This window comes from Plectropomus leopardus, chromosome 11 (genome assembly GCF_026936395.1).
Source record: "Plectropomus leopardus strain MGB_pleo_1.0 chromosome 11, ASM2693639v1, whole genome shotgun sequence".
NCBI classification, from domain to species: domain Eukaryota; kingdom Metazoa; phylum Chordata; class Actinopteri; order Perciformes; family Serranidae; genus Plectropomus; species Plectropomus leopardus.
In genome coordinates this window covers 26,819,346-26,838,629 of record NC_142186.1, presented here as the reverse complement: position 1 = coordinate 26,838,629, position 19,284 = coordinate 26,819,346, and the positions used below count along the sequence as shown (strand labels likewise).

The following is a 19,284-nucleotide window of genomic DNA, read 5'->3' as shown; positions in this document are numbered from 1 at the left end:
CAAGCAACTTTACAAGACATGGCCTCAAAAATAACAAATTACTTAAAAGTTGTTTTTTTTTTAAACTACCTGAAAATAAGTAAAAAAGAAAAGTAAATAAGAAAAACACAAGAAAATGACCCACAAAGCTGCAGAAAATGCATTGTAACTTAATGTAACATAATTTTAAGTATAATTACAGTGTGATGATTACGAATATATTTTTCTGGACGCTGTTCCCTAGTTTTTGATAATCTTCAAATAATTCTCTCACATTTTACTAATTTATGGCAACTTGTGAAAAATTTTTGTACAAATTGGCTTTTTTTCCACGTTAATGTTGCTACAGATAATTCCCCTTTCTTCTAAAAGTCCTACATGCAATAGTGTAGACTTGATTTAGTCAATAAAGGATAGAAATAAATAATACTACTGCTACTACTACTACTACTACTACTACCACTAATAATAATAATAATAATAATAATAATAATAATAATAATAATGTCATTAAAGCGTTGGTTTATTTTTTGACCATGAAATTATTGGATAAATGATGCTGACATGAGAATTTTCGGCGCCTCTGTCCTACATGTGTTCAGCATCATGCAGCTCGGTTGCACTTTTCTTTGGTACCTGAATATCCCGCGAGGGCGAAGCTTTCATTTCTCGCACAACTCAACGGCGCGCAATAACACCGCCCACTTCGGGTACGCCGGGATGCAAAGAACGCGCTCCTTAGTATAGCTATGGTAGCATAGCACTAGCTAGCTAAGCTTATATTTGCGAGCAGACGAGATGGAAACTAGTGAGGGGTGAGTGTTGAATGTTGTCTCTAAATCGATTTTACCGGCTGCTGTGTTTTTGAGAGCTGCTCTAGAGGACGAAATGCTGTTTGATTTATCCGCAGCTGCATCATTCGGTTAGCATATGAGACTTTATCTATGCTAATGCTAGGCTAACGAGTTAGCTTACTCTCACTTGTATTCAGCACTGGTTTGTTGTCGTTTAGCTGCCCTGCTTACCTTTAATGTGTCTAAAAAATGACAATGACGTTAAAGAGGATAATGTTGGTGGTTACTGTGTCTGCTGAGATTAAATGGGAAATTGGTTTGGTCATTTAAAGCGATTTTGGCTTTCAAATATGTCCATTGTTGTGCTAATCAGTAGCAGCCGACTCTCCAATTCAGACTCCTGCAGCTGAGTTAAGGTTACATTTACACTGGTTAATTGTTATTTTTACATAATGCCACATAGCAGGCATGTGCTACATCAGTAACAACTCTATTTATTCGCAGTTGTTTCTGTGGGACAGCTGTTAGCATCATCAGCCCCTGTGTCTCTGTATAAACAATAGCAACACACTGAAGTCAGGCAGTGGTTTGTACACATGTGTCACTCTGTCATTGTGCAAGGTTTTGACTGCAGCTCAATTCTGATTTTAGTCTGCACTGCATGCATTAAGGCTTTAGACGAAGTGATGCGGTGCCTCTACTACCGACTACCGTGCATTGTATTATGGCACAAATAAGGCAGAAATCAGAAATACAGAAATGTTTATTCTTGTAATTTATATACACAGACAGATATTGGTGCGCATTTCTCACTAGTCTTTGCAGACATTACATGCAGGGTTACAACCAGGGTTGAGTGATATGTTTGGAATCATTATGATAGTATTAATATGGACGTAAGTGTATGCAAAATCGCACGCAAAGTAGTCATACTGGTGATCAATACAATAATTTGGTTTTTTTTTATAGTTGTTTATCAGATCAAACTCTTTAATTTGGGGATGCATGATATAGCAACTTATTTGGCTGATAACTGACACCAATACTGATATATCAACTTTTTACCTAACCAAAATGGAATTATCATCATATTATGCATAATCTTATTGTGACGGCCAATGCTTTTCAATTTATGCAATATTAATTCATTGTGCAAAATAAGAAAATTACTTCAATGTAGAGTTGATGTTTTTACATTTTTACTTGGTAAGTAAAAATAAAAAAATACAGTTTTTTTTTATGGGCAGAAATCAGCATATTGACAGATTTTGATTTTAAAGCCAATATCATCAGATACCGATGGCATGCATTTATTATAGTGCATCCTTATGTGTATAAACAAATGGCAGTTTTCAAAGACATTTCATTTACAAAAACAGTGGTTACATTTATGATCAACTAATTGATTAATTGACGTTACTGAACGTCTCTTTAGGAGTTTTAAGACTTTCTTACGACAAGGTGATTAAATACATAAATGTTTTACTTTTATTCTGTTGATAATTTGACTGCAAAATGGCACACTGGTAGCAACAGCAAAAAAACATCCAAATTACAATTATTGTTCTACAATTAATCATTTGTGAATGAGACCTAGAAGATGTTTAAACATTTAAAATGATCTTAACATGTTTCTGTTTTTTTTCTCTCTCTCGCGTCAGAATGGAGGTGGATGGCTGGGACTCCAGTCTGGAGGAAGAGCTGGGTATTTCTCTGGATGAGCTGAAGAAGTGGATCGACGAGGCCGTGGAGAAGAGCGAGATGGTGCAGAAGAAAAAAGCTCAGCTGACGGAGCTCAAGAAATTGGTGGAGCAGAAAGAAGAAGAGGAGGCGAGAACGGACATGCTTCTCAACGATGCCAACTTGTAAGTAGCTGACGTAATTATTTTTCCAAAGTCTGTGTATTTTATTTAGTTAGAGACATATTTTCAGTCCAATACAGTATATTTACAGGGATACATCTCTTAAGTATTTTTGTATACCCAGTTAGTTGCAAGCATTAGTACTGTGTGCGTAACTGTGCCACGTTTTTGTCTTGGAAGGTCACTTTATCCATTTGAAAGAATTGAGGCAGCATGAGGCGTTATCTAAAATGAGACTGTTAGGTGAAGATAAACCTGGAGACACTATCGAACACAGGTATGATGTAAAAAGCCATTCTTTGACGGCACTTTGAGTGTACGTTGGAGAAGTCGAAACGACAATTGTTGAAGTTGTGGATTGTTGTGTAGAAGCTGGCTGTTAAAATCAGCTACTCTATAACCGGAAAATGTAAAAGTATCATTGACAGTGAAGGAGCGAGTTTTGTTCTTTCATTTTTTATGTAATTTTTAACTGAACATTATAAAGAAAAAGTTTCAGGGAATTTGCTGTATATGATGTTGAAAGTTTTAGTTTTGATTGAACATTGGCTAAAGGCATTTAAACAACGTTTTGTGTTGGAGTTTGTTAAGTCCCAAATTCTTAATATTGACAGAAAGATATTCAGTTTTATTGTTAATGCATATCAGTTCCAAATATCGGTTATCAGTCTCATGAAGTACTAATGATCGCAATCAGTCCTGAAAAAAAACTATCGTCACTTGAAAGTATCATTTTACTGACACAACAGCAGCGCTGTTGTCGTCTTTGTTAGTGACATAAAGCCACGCTTCGGACCGTTCCTTCCTCTCTGTCATGACTCCTCCTCGTTACAAGCTTCCAGCAGCATGGACACGAGTCGGATGATGTTTTGAGATTCACAGCTGTGAGGAAAACATCCTGAATTCAGTAAAAGAAACTGAGCGGAGGAGCTGATCCAGTACCAGTGCTCTCTTTGAAACAAATTTAAAATAGTTAAACTTCAATGTGGGAAACTGATTGGAGTAATTTTCATTGACGGCAATTGTGGAACGGACTGAGTGGGGGGCTGAAGCAATGTCCGAGCGTGACGCAGTTCAAAAAGCCGTACAAACACATGGTTTATACAAGCTTCGGTTATTGGTAATATGTACATATGTAAATATATTTGGTTATTTATGTTTGTGAATATGTAAAAACAAAACAAAAAAAAGAAACAGGAAGGCAACGGATGATTAATTAAACACCAGCAGGGGACAGGATTTAATAAGCTTATGCTTCTTACTGCTCCTTTTGGGACATGTTGAGAAAACTATGTGTTCAATTGTTTTGACTATTTTAGTTTGTTTTTGCTTTTTGTTTTGTTCTTGCGTGTTCGAAATAAAGCCTTCATATAATCATTCATTCATTCATTCATTCTGGTATTGCTGCTGCACTAAAAAAAAAATAGTCGTTTATTGGCTGAATAAATGTGGAAACACAGAATTTTATACATTGATGAAGAAGCCGTATTTAATGGGATTGGTAACATTATGGCCGATACACAACCTGCTTAATGTCTGCAGTGACACTGATCCACTGCACAGAAACTGTACAGTGTCTCTCTACAGTTCTTGTTTTTTGAGGCTCACGTGTTTTCTTCTTCAGGTCCATATTGGAGTGTGAAAAGCTCGTGAGGGAAACTTACCATAAGAACGGTCTCATTTACCGAGAGAGCAGCTCAGAGGACGAGGGGGGCGGAGGAGGCGTGTTGTCCTCTGAGGTCATCGAGATAGACGACGACGATGATGATGACGTCATCGCTGTTGGCTGTTGTAAGTCGTGCTACATTCACTTACGATCTCATCACTACTACGACGTGAAGACGACTCAGTTGATAAATATGTTTCGTTCTTTATGTTTTCAGTGGTTCCTCCAAAGACGCCCGTCACTCCCGTCAAAGATCCAGGGGTGAGAAAGCTTTGTTTTATTTCTATGTTTTCACGTTTTATTGTAAGATGTTCATTGTTTATTGTTTAAAAACTTATTTCTAACAAATGCTGTAGATTGTCCGCCATAAATGATGCAGCAGCTGAGACAATCAAACAATTTGTCGCCTTATGTCCTTTAATTGTAGCGCCATCCTGAGCTGAATCATGTGCCCTACTTTTGTAGAAATTTATATTTTGAGATATTGTATGTCACAAGGAAATACAACCAAACATTGTATCTACTATTACACTGCAGATTGAGTATAGTATAGTATAGTAAGTATATTTTTTTGGAAAATATGACAACTGAGCTATTCAGATAAAATGATTTAATCTTAAACCAAAATTGATTATCAATATGCATAAAAATGAATTTATACATTGTACAAATACAATATAATATAATATATACTGCATACTAGCAGCAGTTTTGAAGGTTTCTGTTTTAGGAGTTCCAAAACATGTGTTAAATGTAAGCTTTTGAAGTTATGCATTTTAAAACAAAATCATATTTGTGTTTATGCAGCTTGACAGCAGAACTTTGACAAAGACTTGTAGAAATGATTACAAGGGAAACAATCTGGATATTGATGGTTTGACAGCAAACATCGATGGAGGTGTGTCAGGGCTCAGTGTATGCAGATGATGACGTCATGTTTCTTTGTTTTACCAGTTAAAAGACGCCTCCACGGCGCTACAGAAAACAACACAGCAGGTGCAGAAGTTGGTCCAAATGGTCAACAAGCCTTCCCCAGGTGCCCCATTGCTCCGATCTCCAACACAGCCTCAATCCCAGTCAGGTGAGCACACACGTCCTCAGGTAATATTGCATATGCGTCACACCCGCGTGAAGGTATATTTGGTGCTAACCGTATGTGCGGCTTTTCTGATCCCTCAGGTATCCAGGCTTCAGTGCCGGCGGTGTTTGTATCCCAGGTTCCGTCTACGTCCATGACCCAGCCGAACCCGAACATTACAGAAGACGAGCTCCGAGTCGGGATGACCATTCTGGGAAAGAAACGCACCAAGACCTGGCACAGAGGCACCCTCGTAGCTATCAGCCCTATCGGTGCGTTACCGAAACATTTTTTTCTTCCCTTTAGTTCTTAAAGGCAGCTTTTAACAATTAACAGGGTTCCCATGGTCATGGAAAACCTGGAAAAATCACAAAATTTGAGTTGGGGAAAGTCATGGAATTAGTAAAATCCCTTAAAGAATTTGAAAAAGTCATGAATTTTTTTGTTGTATTGACATAAATTGTTACTGTTATCGTCTGTGGATGTCAGTGTAATGTAACATAATAAATAATTTTCTGCAGGCTGGCTGTTGATGTAACGTAGCTCTAGTATGTGCTGATACGTGACATACTGTCAACAACCACGTACATTTCTTCATTTTATCCCCAACTTTTCCTCTGTGTATGTCAGCTGGCTGGAATTATGTTCAAATAGACTGTAAATCTTATATGTTTGAAAAATAATGTGACAGTGTGATTAAAAATGTAGGACCACGAATCCCAAAGTGTCCATACCCATGCTATGCCTCACTACTACTTTTAATTTTTTTTCTGCATTTTTAAATGGAGTCAAGCTGGTTTTATACATTGTGAATGGTCATGGAAATTATATTATGGGTCCTTGAAAAGTTCTGGAAAAGTTTTAAAACTTTGTTCATGAAAATGAATTAAGACTTCCAGCATATATTATTATGTATTTAGGATTCTGTGCTTGAGTGTTGCTGATCTGCCATCTTTAATTTGACACACTCTCTGTCTCTATGCAGGAAATGGTTTATTCAAGTATAAAGTAAAGTTCGATAAAGGAAAGAGTCTGCTGTCTGGAAATCACGTGGCCTTCGACTATAACCCCACACTGGAGATTCTGTATGTCGGTGCTCGTGTAGTTGCCAAGTACAAAGATGGCAACCTGGTGTGGCTCTACGCTGGGATAGTAGCAGAGATGCCCAACAACAAGAACCGTATGAGGTGAGCAGACGGAGAAAAAGGCTGAGGATGCTGATGGCATGTGTTTGGCTGATGTTAGAGTTTTACCAGTACTTCCCACAGTCACTTCACAATTACATTTTCCAGGCCTGGAAAAGTCATTGAACTTAACGGTGAATTTATCTTCTGTAGCTGACGATGCAGCGTAGCTTTAATATGCATCGACGTGTGACAACATTTTGGTTTGTTTTTGTTTATTTGTTCATCAAGAAAGTGATAGGAGAGCAAACTTTAAATGGCTGTATTTTTTTCCCTGCCAATACCTGCATGTTTTCTTTGAAAAAAATTGTAGCAATTTTATCTTTTTTTTCCATATTAAAAAAAATATTTTCTCCTGTGTTTTTTTTCCAGTATGTTTTGTTTTATTTTATTTAAAAAACATCTGGTTTAGAAGGCATGTTTTCTTTAAAAATCACTAAAAATGAAACCATTTATCACAGCCTGAAACTGTAAAAATAGAAATGATTGTTGGATTTTTTCCAATGGTCCTCGAACACATCACATGGGACACTGAAATTTTGAATCTTATATGTCTGACGAACGCTACATGAGTATGAGTGGGGCAAGGAACAAAACATTATGGGTCCTTGAAAAGTCAAAGAAAAGTTTTGAAATTAAAAAGTTAAAAAATCAAATGTATCCAAAATGTATTGACCATCAGTCAGGTTTTAAACAAATGCTCACTGGTGGACAAACCATTAACTATGATAGAGACACATCAAATATAGGGGATGTGCAAACACTTACATACCTGTTATAAGTAAAACATTTTGGCTGTAGTTAATATCTTGTATGTGTTTCAGGTTTTTGATCTTCTTTGATGACGGTTATGCTTCATATGTGACTCTACCTGAGCTGCACCCAGTTTGCCGACCATGTGAGTGCCCGTTTCTCTACATTTTTTGTGTCTTTTGTAGTCTGTAAAGTCTGGTAAATTTTAGCCATCACTATTTGGATGTTATATTAGATGTCAATGTTACGTCAGTGTAGTCTAACATGAGCTAGTGTACTTGTAATTCAGAATTCCACTTGTATAATACTGATGATAATACTATATACTGTTGTCAGCGCTTTGGGACGACTCATTTGAGGTTTGTAATGGTACCACTTTGCTAAAGATGAATGTTAATGTAGCCCCTGATGATTCCACTTTCTTTACGCCAATGATTATTCCTGTGAAAAGGAAATCTCAAGAACATTTTGAGGGAATTTCTTCAGTTTTTACGCAAACATGATGAGCATATTTGGTGTTAAGAGGTCAAGGTCACTGTGTCTTTTCATCAGTCTCATATTTGTTAACACGATATCTGAAGATGGCCTTAAGGGAGCTTCCTCAAATTTAGCATAAACGTCCACTTGGACTGAAGAATAAACTGATTCGAATCTGGTGGTTGAAGATCAAAGGTCAAGGTCACGGTGACCTTATAAAACATATTTTTGGGCATGAGTCCAAAACCTGGTTGTATAGATCATCTGTGCTGCAGAGGGAAGATGTGTGTGAGGCATCCATGTTTTCACAGACATGGATGTAAACTGTAAGTGGAGACATACATGTGGCGGTATATCTAGTTTCTTCTAGTGTGAAATCCGTTCATGTCTTATCCTGACCCAAACAGCAGTAGAGACAGCTGCAAAGAGGAAGAAACACATACATTTTTAATTATGAGTTTGCACCCCTGTAAATGCTGTGATAAATTGGTTGTATGTATTTTGAAGCCAGTTGGTGATTTAAAATATATAGAATAAATAACAAGATTGAGATTATTCTGATTTCCACAGTGAAGCGTACATGGGAGGACATAGAGGACGCGTCGTGTCGAGACTTCATCGAGGAGTACATCACTGCGTACCCTAGCAGACCCATGGTGCTCCTGAAGGTTGGACAGATCATCAAGACAGAGTGGGAGGGAACCTGGTGGAAGAGCAAAGTGGAGGAGGTGGATGGTAGCTTGGTCAAGATCCTCTTTTTGGTACGTTGGTGTAAAAATGGGTGAAAAAAGCATTAGTTTAGTAGGACAGTGTCCACGTCAGTTTAACTAAAAGTGCTGAATTATAGTTCAGCAGCTGACAGAGTTGTTTGTGTTGGTCAGGATGACAAGAGGAGTGAGTGGATCTACAGAGGCTCCACCAGGTTGGAGCCGATGTTCAACCTGAAGATGACCACCGCCAACACGCAGGAGAAGAAGCTGGCTGGGCAGCAGAGGACACGACCTAACATGGGTAACATTTGAACTTTTGCACTGTTAACCTGTGTCAAAAAAAGCTTCATTTCATTTTTGTGATTTGTGTCTTTTAACAAGAAAACTTTAAAAACGTAAAACACTTTTTGTTAATACTTTGTTTTTATTCGTGTCTGCTTTTAGTAATTTTTTTATATAGATTTTATTGATTTTATGACCTTACAGCACAGTGTTCTCCACATATGCAAGTACATCTCAGATTAGGACATGCCTACAGATAAATAAATAAAATAAATAATAACGATAACATTAACAAAATATTAACAACAACGACACTTATAATAATAATAATAATAATAATAATAAAAATGATAATTTTGCAAGAATCACAGTTGAAAAAATAAAGAGGAGAAATTTTTTTAAAAAATTAAGAAAGAAAAGAAACAAAAGGGGAAAAAAACAAAAATAACACCATCTATATCTAAAAAGGCAGATATGTGAAGAAATGTGACCAAGTTCTGTCAAACAGATCATTGTCCCCCTTCACCCGTGCTGTTAGTCTTTCTAAGGGACAAGACATGGCATGTTTCGCTGTGCCACTGCGTGATTGAGGGAGGTTTGTCACTAATCCACTGCTTTAAGATACATCTCCAAGCGAGGAGTAAGAGTTTGTCACATAGTTTGAAACCAGTTTTGCTCAGATATAGTGTTTTTAGATGGTGAGCTCAGTATGAAGAGGCCTGGGTCTTTGGCTTTTAGGAATTTGCATTTTAACGTCATTTCTTGCTGTCTTTCAATCTCCAGGGGCGTTGAGGAGTAAAGGCCCAGTGGTTCAATACACCAGTGACGGACAAGTTGGAGCCTCTCCTGTCAAATCCCCACAGGCCTTGACCTCTCAGACACCTCAGCTTCAACAGCGTCCTCAACAGCCCCAACAACCCCAACAAACCCAACAAAACCAACAGAGCCAACAGAGCCTTCAGTCTCCTCAGCCCCCACAGCCTCAGCGTGTTGAGTGAGTGATGCTTACCGAACATCCAGCACTAAACACCATAAAATTCAAATGTGTAAACAACTGACGCGGAATAAGAATTTATCCTATGATGGAACAATCTCAATTATACAACAAAAGGACAGCTTTCTCAAAGTGAAATCAGTATCCTCTTAACACCCAGTTAGAGCTTCATCCTCAGTCTTATGGAAAAATTAACGGTGCCAAAAACAAATTTGCAAAAATGGGGAAAAAAGTCTTTGTATATTTGAGATACTGCATCGACGCAGTGTTTCCATTTTAAATACTAATCGTTAAGCTGTGCTGCTGCTAAATGATGCTACATAGAAATCGCCCCATTTGCTATCTTTACTTAAAAGCAGCCAGAATCCGGGATGAGCTAGGTTTACGCATCAGACACTCTCAGATAATGGTGCCATGACTGAATGGTCATGGATCGTTAGCATATGATTTTCATTTTAAAAGTTGAAGGCCAATCAGAGAAGATGATCAGATGACACAAAACAAGGAGGACAATTTCTCTTCATGTCGCTAAAATAGCTTCACTGCTCTTGTGATCTGACAAATTGCAGCACAAACTCAACATTCACTGTTATATTCATGGTTTACTGCCAACCTGACCTGATCATTTACTAAGATTTTTTGTGCCTTTTTTAAAAAAAAATAGAGGGCAGTTTTGCACCTCCTCTTCTCCCCTCATAAATAACAAACAGTGCCTTTCACTAACTACCGATGCAGGCCGGCACAGTGACTGGGAGCATGTGTTAATGCCTCGGCCAGCTCAAGTCCAGTTGACGTGTATACATGAAAGCTCGATTTCCAATTGCATTTTGTAGGAGTGTTTGAGAAATTCAGTTTAATATGATTTCAGTTGGACTGACATGTTTGCGTGTATTTTTACAATTCCAGGTAAGTCGGACTAACAGAGTAATTCAACTTTTTCAAACATCACATGAAAGTACTGTTTTATGAATTCAAGTATTCAATCTTAGTTTTTTCAGCTTCATCAACTCCTGATGGAAGACAAAAAACATTAAAAACTGCCACGTTACACATGTTGGTTTGATGTTTTGTTTTGTTTACAGAAATATTACATTGATAATGTAGCCATAGAAGCTTTAAACTCAAATGATATGAGAAGAAGTGGACTGTATTGATATTGACTGACTGTTTCTCTCCTAACTGTTTCAAGCAACAAACATCAGATGGCAAAAAAGAGTACTTCTCCGTTTGTTCCCGGGGTGGGCGGCACTCATGCCTCCAAAATCATGCAGTCTCTTTCCACCAGTCCCAGCAACCTCACCAAGTGAGTCCACATTACTGTTTGGTCTAATAATTTGCTACTTGTGACGTGGAAAAACAGGTGCTATCGGCAGTGATTTCATCTTAGATGTAAACTAATCTTTTTCTCTTTTCTTTGTCAATTCACAGTGTAAGAATGCTGAGTACACAAAATACTGGTTCGCCCACTTTCACACAGCCTTATCAGAGACTGATGCCCACTTTGGCTCCCATCCCCCCCATGACCCACACGATGGCCACCATCCCACATCAGCCTGCATACCGCGCCCCGACAGACCGCATCTTCTACCTGGCACACACCTGTCAGCCTGCCTGTCTGAACCGTGTCCGACCTGCAAAACCAGACATGCACAGAGGAAAGAACCCCCTCCTCACACCTTTACTGTACGATTTCAGACGCATGACGGGACGACGCAAAGTCAACCGCAAGGTAAATTCTCAAGGAAGAGAAGACGAATGTCATGGATATGTAAAGTGTAGAGTTTCTCTAAGCTTTAAACATTCGTTTTTGACTCAACATCCTTGCACTTAAACTGAATTGTACAACTCTTGTCTTCTCCATGTCCACCCCTCAGATGTCCTTCCACGTGATCTACAAGGCGCCGTGCGGGCTTTGCCTGCGTAACATGGCAGAGATCCAGCATTACCTCTTCCAGACGCGCTGTGACTTTATATTCTTAGAGATGTTCTGTCTAGACCCCTACGTGCTCGTGGACCGGCCCTTCCAGCCACAGAGGCCGTTCTATTACATTCCCGACATCACCATTGGAAAGGAGGACATCCCGCTCTCCTGCGTCAACGAGATCGATTCCACGCCGCCTCCTAAAGTAGCCTACAGTAAGTGGGATGGATTTATTTTTGCCTGGGATCAGACAGGGATCAGAGTGCACAATATTTTTTGCCTTTCAAATTGATCATTGTTTCAGCTTAGTCAAGTTATGACTTGAGGAGTATAACTGCTCATCTAAAAAATGTTGAATCAAGCTTTTTGTGACTCCAGAGCAAGCTGCATTAAACCATTTCTGTCAGCGTTGGTTTGGTCTGAACAAAACACTTCAATTTTATGTTAAACTTGAAAACATTAAGAAAAACCTTTCAGGAAGAAGTGATCTTATGAGATATTTGTAGCTCGTTCCACATCTGTGTTTGACGCTCCAGGCTACATTAATGCAACCAGCGTAACACTTCCAACTTTGGTTAAACTGGTCGATGCCACTTGCATTGTTTGTAATATAGGAAATGAAATAAAAAAAGACATTATTAGGGATTTCCCAAACAATTTTAGAAATTGCAGAGTTTTTCATTGTAATTTTACAATAAGTCAAAGGAAAATGTTAAAATTCCCAGAAGCCTTACGTTTTTCCTCTGTTATTATGCCTTTGCATTTCCAGCATTACGTGACACGCTCGCTAGCATTAAATTGTTAGCCTCAGTGCCTTCTAGCAGCTGTGCTTGCATGACATAACCACTTGAAGCCAAACATTTTGTGTACAGGGCTTCCCATGTGGTTACCATGAGCTCACAAGTTTAATTTGAAGGCAGCAATAGATTAGACCGTTTTTTTTTGTTTTATTTTTAACTGTCATGAATGCGATACAGAAGTGCAACGCTAAATCAGTGCAGTACTCTTATATTCTTGCTGGGACTTAGACAAGTGAAATGGCAGATTTCATGCAATACTTCAACCGATTAAAGCTTGCTTGTCTTTCATGACTTGTGTGCGATGTACAGAGGTGATCAGGAAGGAGGTTCAAGGGGCCAATTTCACTGTTTTTCCTGACAGCAAGATTGTAGAAGTTGTCAAACTAGGTGAGAAAGGGCGAAAAGTTAGTGGTCCAGCGTGATGCTGCGCCAGTTGTTCTCCACTATGACTGTCAAAACTGTTGTGCTTTTAACGCTCGTTTACTTCTCCAAAACCCTCACGTCTTTCAGTATTAGCAATTATTGGGCTTATATTGTGTTGTTTAATCCTGGCATTAGTTTGTTCACTAGTGGGTGAGGGATACAAGACGTTTGTACATCTTAACATCATGGAGGGACATAAAAACTAATTCCACACACCTGCAAAGATTCAGTCACAGCACACTAACAGTGTTGGTCGTTGTATGATGAAAACATTTCCTTCTACTTTTGTGTTTCGTTTCCTTTCTGTTATATCCCCCATTTGCTCCTGTATCTTTTTTTAGGTTATTATAATTTGTGTTATTTGTTTATCTATTCTTTTTATTTTTGCAAGCCCTTTAGCTTTTCACTTCACCAAAAGGAAATGAAAATGAATTAAAAACCATCACCCATCCATGCAGCTGACTTTTGTTGCCCTCAGCTCCTTTTGAAAATCACAGTGCAATATTTAATTGCTTTCTCTCTTCTCTTCAAGGTAAAGAGCGTATTCCTGAAGATGGAGTATACATCAACACAAGTCCAGAGTTCCTGGTCGGGTGTGATTGCACGGACGGCTGTCGAGACAAGTCAGTGAAATCGTTCACCCGTGACCCGTCATTTTTCTCGTTTCTCTCAGTAATGTTAATTTGCTGAACCCAGGCCTTTGTGTCTTTGTTACAGGTCCAAATGCTCTTGCCACCAGTTGACCCTTCAGGCAACAGGTTGCACACCGGGGGGACAGATCAACCCAAATGCTGGATATATGCACAAACGATTAGAGGAGTGCCTCCCCACAGGGTCAGACCTAAACTCTCACTCTTTATGTCCTCATTACTGTGGAATATAACAGCGGATGTAGTTGTCTGGTCTCTTAGGCCATTATCGCTGTCTGATTTTTTTCTCTCTTTCAGGATCTACGAGTGTAATAAGCGGTGCAAATGTTGTTCTCAAATGTGCACCAACCGGTTGGTGCAGCACGGCCTGCAGGTGCGCCTCCAGCTCTTCAAGACCCAGAACAAAGGCTGGGGGATCCGCTGTCTGGATGATGTGGCCAAGGGTTCTTTTGTATGCATTTATGCTGGTGAGGATTCATGGTTTTGCAAGGACAGAGACGATAAAAAACAGGCACACATGGATCTTTGCTCATTGCTAATCCCCCCACAGGTCCGATTGTGCTTATTATTTTATTTGTTTTAATCTTTTATTTATTGATTTTTGTTTGGATTATGTTGCTGTTTTATTATTTTAATTCTTTTAACTGGTTTGGATTTCACTTATTTTATGTATTTGTTTTATCCTTGTAATGTGCTTGGAGTCAGTGTTTTTTTTGTCTGTGCAAAGAGCTCACTGAAACAAATTTTAATCGACTACGTTGATATGACAATAAAGTTTTGAACGTTTGAGTCTTTACAATATCAGGTGACTTGATTGCAAAGTGACATTCTCCTTCCTCTTCCACTTTACCAGGTAAAATCTTGACAGACGACTTTGCCGACAAAGAAGGTCTAGAGATGGGCGACGAATATTTCGCCAATCTTGACCACATAGAGAGTGTGGAGAACTTCAAGGAGGGCTATGAGAGTGAGGCTCACTGTTCGGACAGTGAGGGGAGCGGCGTGGACATGTCGAGGATAAAAATTCAACCATCCGCATTGGCTTCAAACCCTGTTGGGAGACCTCCCAAAAAGGGTGAGTCGAAGTCCACAGGTGAGATTTTAAGCGGTCCCTGATGTTCCTGGTGAAATCTTCTGCCGTGTTTGTTCTTTTGACTCCAGCTGGCATTTTATCCTCCTCCTTCTCCACATGATTTTCACGTTTTTATGTCTCCGAGCTGGCGACAGCAGTGACCAGAAGCATTCGTTTTTGGGGTGTCTGTTGCAGTCTCATAAATGCAATGTCTCAGGAATGCTTTGAGGGAATTTCTTCAAATGTGGCACAAACAGACATGTGGGCTCAAAGATGCACTGATTAGATTTTGGTGGCAATAACTCAAGAATTCATACACTAACCATTACAAAACTTCACAAAAATGCCTGATAGGATAAAATGATCAAGTAATGGCATTTTATATCCAAAACATCAACTTTACTGTGACATCATAATGTTCTGCAAAATCGCTTGCCGTTATTTAACACCATAGGTCAGGAGCAAAAGGGGAGAGATGTGGTCAGATACTGAATTTGTGACTCTGATCTTGGGTGTCCATCTTGAAACTGTGCTGATTGTATAGATTTTCTGCGCTGCCGAGTTGAAGATGTATCTAAGTTTTTGAGTTTGTGTGCTGTCCTGGTCCTCTGGAAGTCACCACAAGCTCATTGCTTTTGCTGACATTAAGCTTCAGGTGATTGTCGTTGCACCATGTGATAAAGCTCCACTGTGCTCTTGTGTAAAAAATAGAAAATCTATAAGCAAAGACAGAGTTTTCTCCATGGAAATTATTCACTGGAATCATACCTGCCAATATAGTAATAGCTTCATTTTACAAAAAATACACTGAACACCATTTGTTAAATTCTCTCAAAGCATGGACAGTCTGAACAGACATGGACGTAAACTGCAACTTGACTGGTCAGCAGAGACATACAACCACAAAATCTATTGTAGTAGTTGTAGTTTTTCTTATCTGTCACAGCCCAAAGCCAGAGCTCATCGGGAGACAGCAATGACGACGATGACAAGGATTCAAAGAGCGAAGATGAGAGCGACAGTTCAGACGACACGTTTGTAAAGGACAACTACTTCAGCTCCAGCTCCGTGTGGAGGAGTTACACCACCCGTGGTCAGGTCAAAGGCAACAAGGAGGGTGAGCTGGAAGGTGGCATCTTTAGGAAGTGAGGGAGGATGTCAGTGTTTTTATTTAAAAGAACAGTTTAACATTTTATGAGACATAATTACAGTATGTCAGGGTTTGATTAAGTTATTGATTTATGTAACAAAATATCAGTCTTTTTTGCAGATTTAATGTATTAGATGCTACTTGTTAAGTAGTGACCTTTCGAGGAGCTGTTAGGTCGATTTTGGTTTTTTTGGTTTTTTTTAGAGCCAGGCCAGCGGGTTTTCTTTGTTTCCGGTCTTTATGCTAAGCTAAACTAACACAACACATATTTTGTAATGAGGAAATATCGACAGTGTTTCTCTTGCATTTATTCAGTGAATCCAAAGGTGGGTTTTGAAGGTTTTTGTCTTCTCTCTCTTCACACAACTCTCTCCTTCCTGCTCCAGGGAGTCAAGACAGTAAAGATGGACTGAACATGTCGGCCAGAGGAGCCGATGGCGACAAGCCGCCGTCTATGCCAGAGGAGACGGGGAAAAGCAAAGTGGCTTCTTGGCTCACCAGCCAGGGCCTGAAGAAGGTGAGTTCAGAGAAGATGAAGCAAGAATAATGTTTCATGGGACTGAGCCTTTTTAAAATAATGGCAGTGTCTCACACGATATTCAAACATTATCCTGCTGATTCTGCTCATCAGACTGCTTTGCTTAGATATGATATCTTTTTTCAGAGGATGGATTGTAAAATGCAGCTTTTATTACAGGAGATTTTATGCTGTGATTGTCTTTAAAATGAGCGTTAACATTTTCTGTTTTCCATCACAGGAACCTGGAGACAGCAAAAGGTGTGTTGGACTTTCAGAAATATGTTTGAACTGACATTTAGTTTTTTTCCGGATTTGAAGCATATTTTATTTAACAGTTTATCGGCAACTGTGTGAACAATAACATCACCCAAAGTGAGTTTTCTGTTAAGGTGTGTGTGTGTGTGTGTGTGTGTGTGTGTGTGTGTGTGTGTGTGTGTGTGTGTGTGTGTGTGTGTGTGTGTGTGTGTGTGTGTGTGTGTGTGTGTGTGTGTGTGTGTGTGTGTGTGTGTGTGTGTGTGTGTGTGTGTGTGTGTGTGTCCTGCAGTCAAGGGAAGTCAGAATCAGGGAAGAAGCAGGATGTGATGACGCTCTCTGACAGTGACGATGTTCAGACCATCAGCTCTGGATCTGACGACAACAAGGACAGAGAGAAAGTCACCCCGGGTGAGGAGTAGAGAAAATACTTTAACTCACACCACACTAATAATAAACGCATGGTTTTCACTTTTTTCACTTTTTATTATTTTCTTGCTGCTGTTCTGGCTCAGGTGTGACGAAGAAGCAGGTAGCAGTGAAATCTACTCGTGGCATCGCCCTGAAGAGCGGCCACGGGATGATGGTTAAATCAGGTGCGCCTGGAGGCGGAGGAGGGCCGGGAGGTCAGGGAGGGAAAACAGGACAGCAGGGACAGACTGGAGGAGGCGGGGAAAACACTCCCAAAAACACCCGCCTGTTCTTTGACGGTGAGGAGTCCTGCTACATCATCGATGCCAAGTTGGAAGGAAATCTCGGGCGTTACCTCAATGTAAGTATTTCACCTACAGAATCTCTTTTAAGTCACTTTAGTTTTGTTCTGATGTGTTTCTCTTTTTTCATCTGTCTCCTCTTCGTGTTACAGCACAGCTGTAGTCCTAATCTCTTCGTCCAGAATGTTTTTGTGGACACACACGACCTGCGGTTTCCCTGGGTGGCGTTCTTTGCCAGCAAGTGAGTTTTGAAACATATTTTAAATTTGTCACAGAGCCTGTTAAGAGTTTTTGTCAACGATGGTCGGGTTTATGGGGTGTTCAGACTAGAGAAAACATAAAGAGTGAGCTTTTAATCAGTCCCAAATCCAGCTAGTAGTCCAGGAGAAGGCAAGTATTAAGGGACAGTTCACTCCCAAATTGAAATACATGTTTTCCCTCTTACCTGTGGTGCTGTTTATCAGTCTAGATTATTTGGTGTGAGTTGCTGAGTGTTAGAGTCTCGGCTGTAGAGATGTCTGCCTTCTCTTTAATATAATGGAAGTAGATGCAGGGCTGGGTGATAAAACAATAATGATTTCTTTCTCTGTATAATTTACCTCAGTATAGACATAATAAATGTGAAGTAAATCATCAAAATAATAACTCCGCACATACGCACAAAGAGGGCTGCGATAATGACCTTAAATCCAGTTGCCACCCACAATTAAGCAGCAGAGGAAGATGCAGCAGCAACTAACTCCGCTGAGCCGGTTAACATTAAAGCTCAGCCGAGGAGGACGCCGTTAACGTTTACATCTCACACTGTCCCCAGCCTCTCGTCCATGAGTAGATGCACGCTTCTTTCTGTGTGGTGGTACTACTTTTGGAGTGGACTCTGTATTTTTAATCAAGACCGGTCGAGACCACAACAGATTCATTTGTTAACATACTTACTGTGATTTGATGCAAAACTTCCTTCCTCAAGTCCAAATAATCACGTAAGTCATTTGTAGTTTTTTTTTTGATGGATAACTGCCGTCACTCATGTGGGAGCAGATCCATGAAGACGACATGTAGAGAAGCAGTTTGTTTGGAGCAGAGATGCTGATTCGTCTGTTATCCAGTATGGCTGCCTTTAAACACGGAGAATTCATATGCAAAACTACAAACAAAAAAACACTCGGCACACTCTGGTCTCAGTCAAGTCTTAGTATGGTCTTAACTACAACACGAGGCGATACACTTAGCGGATTTAATTTGGTAGAAAGAAAATAGTTCCTACGTGAAACTGCTCACAGCAAGGTCTGTGGATTATCTTGAATAACCGGGTCATGATTTCCAGAAAGAGACATTGTTGTCGAGTTTTTCAAATGAATTTTTTTGGCGCTTTGAGCACCAAAAGCCGAGTGCTGTCAAGCCCCATTATATTGGAGAGAAGGCAGACATCTCTACAGCTGATATCTCCTACATTCATCAACTCACACCGAAAGAATCTGGATTGATAAATAGCGGCATTACAGGTAAGAGGACAAATTATGTAGTGTTGATTTTTTTGTGAACTGTCTTTTTAATGTAGTAATTAATGTGTAGTGTCTAGAAATAAACTTATTGATAGGTTTTGTCCTGCACTCACTTGCCTGCGTGTGTTTCCTCGTGCAGGCGGATCCGTGCCGGCACAGAGCTGACCTGGGACTACAACTATGAGGTGGGCAGCGTGGAGGGGAAGGTGCTGCTCTGCTGCTGTGGATCCACTGAGTGCAGAGGAAGACTGCTGTGATCTGAAGACGTCATGGACTTCACTGCCTCTGATATATATGTAGGAAACTTAGAGGAGCCCTTCAACACTGTAACTTTGTGGGTTTATTTTTTTTTTTTTTAAGTTGATGTATGATTTTTATTACAGCTGTTCTGTTGCCTTTATTTTATATAAACCTGTTCCCTGATTTGTCTCATTTTACCCATGACGTTATTTTCTTTACATCTGAATAAATGCATTTTTCTTCAGTGAATCTAAGCACCCGC

General features: G+C 39.6%; 1 protein-coding gene across 3 annotated transcripts; it reads left to right on the top strand.

Annotated features, from left to right (window-relative positions):
- The first annotated feature begins 656 nt into the window (after positions 1-656).
- Positions 657-19,271, top strand: setdb1b (SET domain bifurcated histone lysine methyltransferase 1b). Of its 3 annotated transcripts, none has more exons than XM_042490424.2 (25): positions 657-794; positions 2,435-2,638; positions 4,260-4,426; positions 4,519-4,562; positions 5,256-5,382; positions 5,481-5,651; positions 6,365-6,566; positions 7,388-7,461; positions 8,364-8,554; positions 8,675-8,804; positions 9,569-9,779; positions 10,969-11,082; positions 11,208-11,508; positions 11,654-11,915; positions 13,456-13,546; positions 13,641-13,757; positions 13,871-14,040; positions 14,427-14,648; positions 15,592-15,762; positions 16,182-16,312; positions 16,554-16,573; positions 16,860-16,978; positions 17,083-17,339; positions 17,433-17,521; positions 18,922-19,271. In XM_042490424.2, exons 1-25 carry the CDS (start codon positions 778-780, stop codon positions 19,037-19,039), a joined length of 3,720 nt encoding a protein of 1,239 aa, XP_042346358.1. In that variant the 5' UTR covers positions 657-777; the 3' UTR covers positions 19,040-19,271. The 3 variants fall into 3 exon arrangements, with proteins under 3 accessions (XP_042346358.1, XP_042346357.1, XP_087940599.1); XM_042490423.2 differs by having other exon boundaries at positions 14,427-14,666; XM_088084473.1 differs by lacking the exons at positions 657-794; positions 2,435-2,638 and adding an exon at positions 2,804-2,912 and having other exon boundaries at positions 14,427-14,666.
- Positions 19,272-19,284: the final 13 nt, after the last annotated feature.